Genomic DNA, 9,803 nt, shown 5'->3' on the forward strand with positions numbered 1-9,803 from the left:
AAAAAAAAAAAAAAAAAAAAAAAAGAAAAGAAAAGAAAGAAAAAGAAAAAAAAGAATTTAGCACTGTTCTGTAAAGGTAGCATTTTACAGAGAACTGAAGGCTTACTTAATAAGTGGAGTGGAGCAAATTGAGTGGGATAATGTACATACCAAATGATACAAACTTATAATAGACTGTATCTTTTTAAGTACATAATTTGCCATAAGTATTTTAGTAAGTTTTTAAACAAATAGACTTTATCCTATGGCCCTTAAAAATGAAGCTCTTTATTTATTGATATATAAATGCCAAGATACCAAATAGTCTCAATAGGGCAGCACCAGCTGGAAAAATAAATCTGTATGTACATGTTTGTTTGCATGGATTTCTTGTACGTGTGCTTCCTATCCTGGACAAGATTCAGGAGAGCCGATAACAGGATTACCTTCTGAGACAGATGCTGGGAGAATGAATAGTCTTTATATATACTTTGTAGTAGTGTCTTTTACATCTTATTATCTATTTGGTAGAAAGATGAGTTGAAATGAAAAATTGTTTTTTATGGGAATGTTGTTACTAAGAAAATAATAGCTCAAATGCTTTGTAAAAATTCTTTAAGGCAAGAAGAAGAGACTAAAGTAATGAGCTTAGTGGAAACCTGAATGTATTAGCTCCTAGAGAAATTGAAAAGGTCTTTGGAAAATCTAAGTGGTTCCCAACAGGTACAGAAGTTTGCAAATCACAAGTTTTCAGTATTTTAATAAAGCAATTCACTATTTATTTCAGAACATGAAAGATCTTCAAACTACACTAAATATTTTAAACATTCTTGTTGAGCTGGTGTCAGCTGGTAAGTTTTTATTCCCTTTGGTTTCATTTCTGGGTAAACTTAGCAGTATATCGTGTATAATTCATTTTTTTAGTATGCATATAGAGGCTACTCGGGTACTGGAATTCGGAAACTGAGGTGTTATATTCTTTGGTTGTTGATATTTTTGGTATATTCAAGCATCCTTGAGTCACTTTAGTTTCAGAGCCTGGGCCCTTGAATTTTTGCATCATTGTGTTTATCCTTTGTGTGCTTTTTTTTTTTTTTTAAATAAGTAAATCGAAATATGATTTCAGTATATTTGTTTGATTTTAGAAATCATCATTTTAAATATTGTTGGAGTGCTAACAAGTTATACTTCCTAGGGAGGATTTACTGTTCAAAGATTTACTGTTTTGATTTTTAAAATTTAGGTGGAGGTCGAAGAACAAGTTTCTTAGTTGCCAAAGGTGGTTCACAGATCCTGTTACAGCTACTGGTGAATGCCAGCAAAGAATCTCCCCCACACGAAGAGCTGATGGTACAGGTTCATTCTGTTCTTGCCAAGATTGGACCGAAAGGTAAAGGCTTCACCTGTCTGTGTGTTAAAGCTGAAACCATGTTTATAACATTGTTTCTGCCTTAAACTGCATTTTAAAATATAAAGTGTGTTTTCTTGTTTTTTGAGATAGTATTTTTTAGTCATTTGGTAACTTGTAAGAATTGAAGATAGGAACTTCATGAATAATGTTAAGAGAAAGGTAGAGAATAACGGTAGAGAAAGGAAGACAGATATGTCAGAGCCACTAGTGTGCCTCAGTGTGTTTGTGTGCCCCCATGTGCATTGGATCAAGTTCTTCTGAGCTCACGTATTGGGCTATTCCAGCCTTATCCTCCTGCTTTATTCCCTTTCCTGTCCCTTCATATATTTTCCAAATGCTTCAGAATTGTATGGAGCCCTTTAAAAACTCATACAAATTCACAGTTTTAATTTTTGCAGGTTAACTCTGTATTTGATGGTATAAATTCATAATATAAATTACAGAGTCATTGTTATATAATTCTATAAGTACTGCGCGCTAACCGATTGTGCCACTGAAGCGTCTTGCTGTATAATTCTTATTCAGAAGTTACCCTTAAATTACTTTTTCTCTTAAACAGATAAAAAATTTGGAGTGAAAGCTAGAATAAATGGGGCTCTGAATATAACCCTGAATTTGGTCAAACAAAATCTGCAGAATCATCGATTGGTTTTACCTTGTCTTCAGCTTTTACGAGTTTATTCTGCCAACTGTAAGTATTTCAGAGTGGATTTTAGTTAACTCAGTATTGTGAAATTGTGCAAAATGAAAATTTTAAACCACCTTAATTCTCTGCACCTCTCAAATTTGTGGAAAAGGAAAGAAGATTGAATATGGCTTATTGTAACTCCTAAATCCAGGTCCAAAAGCTATGAGAAATAAGAACATGAGAAACTGGAAAAACTATTACCTCTTCAGACTTTCATGAATGAGAAGAAATATGAGGAGACAGACCTGAGCACAGTCAACTGGGGCTGTTTTTCAGCAATCAGTAGGGAAGTAGCTGATCAGAAAAGAATTCCTACTTGAGCTTCCCAGGAAGTTTGAGGAGAGGACTTGCAGAGACACACTGTCTCCTGAAAGACGGTGCTCACTGAGTCACAGTGGGTCCCAAACCAGGAAGGGATGCGTTTCCCTTTCATCTGTGATTGTGCAATTGGAGTGCCGAATGAAAGAACATAGTATGAGAATTGTACAATATATGTTGTTGTAGAATAGTGTCATTGCAAAATAGTGGTTAAATGCTAGCTGTATGTGTTTGTAGATAAACAAACATCCAGGGGGCTGGGGAGATGGCTCAGTAGAATAAGCGCTTCCCTGGCAAGTGCAAGGGCCTGGGTTCACTCCCCAGTTTCGCCAAAAAACAAACAAACAAAAATCATCTGGATGTAAGTGCATCTATGTGTCTCTTTGGAATGTGGATAGCATGTGCTTAGATGGCTGTCAACACTTAGAGTGGACATCTATATAATTATAACAACATATGAAGAGGGATTCCATAACTAAACAAAAAAGTTAACTACAGAAGAAAACTCAAGAAAAAAGAAAGAAAAAAACTCAAAAGCAGAGGAATGAAATAGTAAAAGAGTAGAGAATTATTATATGTTAGATCAAAATTCAGTTTAAAAATTAAGGCTAAATTGGATTAGAAATAAAACAGATTAGTCACACAATATGCCAATCAAGGAAAATGGAAGACAGTACAAATAGGAATGATATAGTCCAGGAAATGGTGGTTAGAAAGGATAATGGAGCAATACACAGAGAAAAATTAAGACCATCTTACAGAGCATTGGGTGTTGCATTTTTGGTAGCTTTTTATTAATTTGACCACTAGAAAGCTAGCCAAAAAAAAAAAAAAAAAGGGTACTGAAAGGGTAGGCACAGTTTTTCTGTTAGATAATACCCTCCTTTTCCTTCAGTTAAGAGCCTTACTACATCGCACCAGATCTTGGCCTTTTACAGTGTCTCAGATCCATTTTTTCTAGAGTACTATAGGTTCTGACCTGTTCTATTAAAAACTGAAATTGCAAATCTGATGTGTTGTTTCTTTTGTGTAGTTTCTTGTACCTGAAAGATAAACTTTTACAGATTTTTATAATTTCTTTCTTCCCTTTCTTTCCTTCTCTCTCTTCCTCTGTTTTTCTTCCATTCTTCCCTTTTATTGAACCCCTAGGGCTTTTGCACTCAGCCCTTTATATTTTTTTGAGACAGGGTCTCACAGACTCTCCCAGGTGGAACTCAAACTTGTGAGCCTGCCTCAGCTTCCCAGAATGCTGGGATTTCAGGTGTGTGCCACCACACCCAGCTCCTAATTTGTTTCTTTCCTTCTTTTCCCATCTCATCTTACCATGTGTGTGTTTTGTTTTATACTGTGTTTAGCAGCATGTTAAGTGTGCATACTCATGATATTTGTTTTCTTGGTTTATTGTGCTGATATCATGTCTCCAGAGACATTTTAGGACTGCACCTATCCCTAACTTTAGCTAGTGTCCTGGCCAACTTCTGCTTCTGTTTAAAAGACTGTGCTAAAGCATTATTTTCTCAGAAATGCCTCTGTCTTACTTTGAATAGGGACTCCTCCTTGTATATCCCAAAATAATCCACAACTCCTATTTGTACAGTAAGTTTAGTGGTTATTTACTGTTGTTTCATTCTTTCAATGCTTTTTATTCTTGTCTCTTAATCCCCTTGTCACTTTATTGAAGAAACAAATGGAGCTAATGAAGTGCCTTTTTATAACATATTTTGGGGAACATATAACTTGCTTTAGGATTTACATGCATTTTCCTATAAAAACAAAGCTTCTCCTAAACTTTCCTTCAAGTGATTAGCCAAGGTAGATTTAGAGTGACTCAGAGTGACTTGAATTCACTTTTTAAAAAATGTATTTGGTACAGGGTCTCACTATGCAGCTCAGACTTATAGTAATCCTCCTGTTTTCAGCCTCCCCAGCACTGGGATTACAGGCATGCGCTACCATGTCCGGTCTCACTGGCCTGCTCATTGCACCCAGGGGTGGGGCTGGTGCAGTTTGTGGTGCCAGGGATTGAACCCAGTCCCTGCGCTTAGTCTGCTAAGCTATCTTGCGGCCCTACTTGAGTTCACATTTATTGAACACTTCATGCAAGTTTTTGGCTGGGTATTCCTAAGTATACACATTTTTAGTTAGTAAAGTTTTAAAGTAATTTTGCAACTTTTTCTTCCTCTCTCAGCTGTGAATTCAGTAACTTTAGGGAAGAATGGAGTTGTGGAACTGATGTTTAAAATCGTTGGACCATTTAGTAAGAAGAATTCAGGTCTTATGAAGTGAGTAAATGTTTGAATGTAAATAGAGGTATATATATTATTATTATGGGTCTCATTTTATTAGGTGTAATGATCAAGTTGAATTAAGTTGTATCTAGAGTCTTGGTTCTTAAATAGTGATTTTTAGTATGGTAAAATTTTTTTAATGTAAAAATTTTAATTTTCAAAAATATACCAAAATTATAAAACCTTAATTTCACTGAATACAGTATTTATAGCAATTTAAACTAGTCATTTATAGGTGCTGTAAGAGGAAATAAGATAATTTATAGAATATCATTCATGCAAAAACATTTATTGAGTGCCTACTATATTCTCCACCCAGTTTTGCAGTCTCTTAATGACTGCTTCCTTCATTTTCACTGTTACATGAACATGTGTTAAGTTTATACATTTCTGCCTTGTCAAAATCATGTCATCCATTTTTGTCTTGAAATATATGTAATTATAGGTATTTAATTAAGATATATTTTATATACAGTGGTACCTCAGTTTATGAATTTCTATGATTCTGGTTGCAATCCAAATGAGAACCAAAGAATTAAGTTCATGAACCAAGGTACCACTGTATGTATCCATGTATGTATTCACTAAGAGTAGTCCTTTGAAACTATTGTTATTATTGTAGGTTTTTTTTTTTTTTTTTTTTGCGGTACCAAGGATTAAGCTGAGGACCTTGCGCTTGTCAGGCAGGCACTTATGCCCTTTAGCTGTATCCCCAGCCTCCTTTTAAGCTGAAATGAAAGTAACTTGCAGTTATTTGGTTATACTTAATATTTTATTTTAAGCCTAGAGGTCATTCTTTAAATTTTTATTGTGGAATTTTTCAAACATGTATAATTTATACTATATTATGTTAAATTAGTTAATGATGTAAGTTACCTAGTGTATTCAACAATTATCAGCATTTCATGTATTTTATTTATTTATTTTTCTACACTTTCATTTTCTTGGAGTACTTTTTTTTTTTTTTTCAAAGTTTTATTGATAAACAGATAGCAATGAGACAGTTTCAAATCAAATCGGAAGTACAGTTTCAACAAATAATACACTGCATATATTCTTCTTAGTGGTTAATTGCTGTACAAGATGCGGACTTGTGATCCTATTTACAAACACCATTAGAACAAATCATTCTATTCATTAAGAGAATGCAACTATATATCTACCCCAACCACTTTGAATACACAGATACAAAATGGACATTCATAGGTATACCCCATTTTTTCTAAGTTCCGTTATTGAATGTTATAGGTGTGTAAACTCAGCAAAATATTCTAAAAGAGTTCTTGGAGTACTTTTAAGGAGATCTTAGATATTTTCTCTGGGTGACTTCCTCTGAATATTTCTTTTCTTTCTTTTTTTTTTTTTTAAACTAATTTTATTTATTTATTTTTTTTTGGCAGAAATGGGGCTTGAACTCAGGTCCCTGCACTTGCCAGCGAAGCGCTTATTCCACTGAGCCATCCCCTTGGCTCCCTCTGAATATTTCTATGTTAAGTAGATCAGTACATAACTCTACCAAATAACTATTTCACAACCAGCTGAAGTTTTTAATTCCTTAATACAAAATACCATGTGTTCTCCAGTTTTCTAAAAATTGCCCTTTTACAATTAGATTATTTCCAGCAGAATCCAAAGAGTACATATACATTGTTCTCAATTATAATTATGAAGTTTTCAAGTCTACACAAAAGTACTTTTGTTACACAAATTCAACAAGAATCATTCTGCTATTTTTATTCCCTGCCCTTACTTTCTCCTGGAGTATTTATCTACCATTCTATTTGATCTACAGATTGTTTAGTATGATTGCTATCAGCTGTAGGCCTTCTTTTTTTTAATCACCCAGGCCTTCTGTTTTTGTTATCATATCATTTCTCTGTCCAACAATAGTAGTTTCTTATTAACATTTTTTATTTTTGATTATCTAAGAGATAACCCCCTCCCCATAGTTGGCTTGTTCAAATAAGGGTCCAAATAAGGTCTGTACATTCTATTTGATTGATATATCTCATAATCTTTTAGAATAAATACAAAGCCACCTATTTATATATTTCTTGGTTCTGTTTTGTTGTAGGACCTATGTGATGTTTCTTTAGAATGTTCTACATTCTAGATTAGGGTTACATTATGCTGATATCATTTTATTTTATACTGTTTATTTATTCATTATTTTTTAATTTTATTGAGAAAGAAATAGCAATGAGATAGTTTCAAAACAGATTAAGACAGTTATAATAATTAATACATTGCATATTGTTGTCTTTGTAGTAGTTATTCATAGTACAAGATGTTGACGTGATATCTTGTCTGATAAACACTTAGTACAAATCTCACTGAACTAAGAAAAAGCTGTATATCTATCCTATTTTGTATATACACACATATATATATATATTTTCACTACAAAATTATCCTTCATTTATATCCCTCTTTTTTATTTAGTTTTGTCAGAGAAGTGTATTCCATTGCCATTCAGATTGTAGGTGCGTGAATTCAGCAAAATAGTACAATATAGTCCAGTAGTCCATAGTAGTAGTGGGTTAGCCGCAGAACTGGCAATGTCATAAGTTGTTGACTTGAGCCTTTTACAGCTCAGCATATTAATATGGCTTTACTTTTTAAACCTCATATTCATACTTTTCTGCTGGATGGTTAAGACCAAGACAAAGCAGGACCTATATAACAAGAAATGTAACTTTTGTATCTGACGAGGTCAGTCAGATCCCCTCAGGATTTACCCTGAAACCCTGTACAATAGTTTGTAGATCCTTTGTTAGTGTCAGCCACGTGGATGAGTCATGGCCATTGCTTGACCAGTTTGCTTACTGTGAAAGCCTGAGAGAATGTTTTCTCTCCATGTAACTCTTCCTAGGCACATTCTACATCGTCAATCACTTTCCTCTGTGGCCCCATAATCTCCTTGATCAGGAAATTTGGAATATAACTGAGTTACAGGATGTTAACAGCACAGGTTCTCTTATTTCTTGAGTCCTCACTGACCTTGAAGGGTAAGGGCCAAAATGTTGGCTATCCTTGTACCCCTTCTTTTTCTTTTTCTTGTTTTTTTTTTTTTTTTGGTCTTCACACTTAAGTTTTTAACCCTCCAGAAGAGAAGCTTAGTGATACTGTTACCCTACAACACAGGCAGTTGAGTTTAACATCACTATCTGTCTGAATATCAAATGCCTTAAAAATAGCATGGAACAGGTGTTTTCCATTGTTGATATGTTAAACTTTAAATCCCTACAGAGTGTGGAAAAAAGCCATGAAAATAGTTAAAAAAAAATAAATAAACAGTTGCATATTTTTACACAGAAATTTAGAAATCTGACCATATATAACTTTGTAGTACGACAATCCTATGACATTTTTTTCTTGTCTCTTGTTTTCATTGCTGTCATTTTATTCACATTTTATGCATGCTGACAGAGGTAGTGACTTATTTAAATTTACCCTTTTTAAAAAATAAAAATATTTCAGAGGTAGTGCAAGGTGCTTAAGGGACTCTATCAATTGGAATGTTCCTGTAATTAATGTTACTAAGGATTTAGCTATTCATTCTTTGCATTGCCTGGATGATTTATTTTATTAGGGCTTGTACAATAATGGCATTCCTGATTTTCTCATGTCTTCCTGTACTGTATTTATTAGCTGTAAGGCTTTTATGAAGGAGAACTTGTCCTTATAAACTATTAAATTTTACACACACACACACACACACACACACACACCCAGTTTCTTTTTTGTCCATGCATGCTAGGTGTGTGCTTAAGAACTGAGCTATATCAGCATTCTTGTATATTTATTTAGTACTGGAGAATGAACCCAGAATCTTAACATTGGGTATATCATGCCCTTTAAAACTTTTTAATTTTTTGAGATAGTCTTGCTAAGTTGCCCAGGCTGGGATAGAACTTGTGATCTTCTTGCTTCAGCCTCCTGGATTATGGCCCAGGCTGGGATTATATGGGTACACCACCATGCCGAACTTCCCTATTTTTATTTTTATGTCATATGCTACTTAATCTGTAAAGAACTTCATAATTTATCTTTTATGTAATGGCCACTATCCTTTCTGCCTGACATCCATGTTACTATATTACAACCAAGTTACCACATATAGCTTAAAGTGTCTCTAGGAGAAAGGGAAGATTTCAGAAGTTATTTTTGTAATGTGCTAGATGGCTTATGTCCAGAAGTACAGAAAAAATCAGTGGACCTAAAACATCTAAGAAAAGTATACAATCATTTAAGTTATGCCTTTATTTTTTCTATTTCTTTTACTAAATAAATTAGTATATTTTATGTTTTAGTGAAGCAGTTTCACACAATTGTAGGCAGCTTCACAAATGAAATTTTAAGATATTACCATACATTTGAATTACAAAAATTAATGCAGAGCACCACTAATTAGTATATTTTATGTGTTTCAGTCTGTAAATCTTTGTTATTTATTTATTTATTTTTGTATTTTAGGGAAGGGTCTACAGAGTGTTGAGGGTCTCACTACTAGATCAGACTCATAGTGATCAGCTTGTTTACAGCTTCCCAAATGCTGGGATTACAGGCCGTGCCTCCACACCCAGTCTCAATTGCTGTCTCAGCGCACCCCGGGGGCGGGGCTGGCATGGCAGACCCAGGGATCGAACCCCTGGTGTAATCTGCTGAGCTATTTGGCTGGCCCTACAAATCTTTGTTTTATAATCATTAAAATTTTTTATTCTTAGTTCTATGTATGTTTTTTTCTTATTTTAAGGAGAATAGAAAAATAATAAAAAAGACGTTAGAAACAATACACAATTAAAAAAAACCCAAGATGGTAGGCATTCAGCAGAGGTTGTTACATTGCACATTGTTGTCTTCGATGTAGTTGCTCAGGTTACAGATATGAGTGTGTGAAATTGGTCAAAGTAAAGAGATCAACTTGGGGCTTTTGTAGGTAGATGGACACAACTAGAGGCTGCACTTGTAAGTGAGAGAAAGCCCACATGTATAAACATCGCATTGTCTCCCTAGTGTAAGAACTTGAAAGAGTAAATACAATGTGAAAGGCACAATAAAAGGGAAAGAAACTGAACAAAAGGAATAAACAATTGGGATGGGGAAAGGAGAAAAGAAA

At 34.2% G+C, this 9,803-nt stretch overlaps 1 protein-coding gene across 2 annotated transcripts in view; it reads left to right on the forward strand.

Annotated features, from left to right (window-relative positions):
• Window positions 1-9,803, forward strand: part of Agtpbp1 (ATP/GTP binding protein 1) — a 262,969-nt gene that overhangs the window by 92,501 nt on the left and 160,665 nt on the right. For both annotated transcript variants that reach the window (XM_023699137.1, XM_023699138.1), the window contains exons 5-8: window positions 767-830; window positions 1,223-1,369; window positions 1,950-2,081; window positions 4,585-4,678. In XM_023699137.1, coding sequence (XP_023554905.1) covers window positions 767-830; window positions 1,223-1,369; window positions 1,950-2,081; window positions 4,585-4,678 — 437 coding nt within the window. The remainder of the gene's footprint in view (window positions 1-766; window positions 831-1,222; window positions 1,370-1,949; window positions 2,082-4,584; window positions 4,679-9,803) is intronic.

This window comes from Octodon degus, unplaced genomic scaffold (assembly GCF_000260255.1).
Source record: "Octodon degus isolate 3935 unplaced genomic scaffold, OctDeg1.0 scaffold00111, whole genome shotgun sequence".
NCBI lineage: Eukaryota > Metazoa > Chordata > Mammalia > Rodentia > Octodontidae > Octodon > Octodon degus.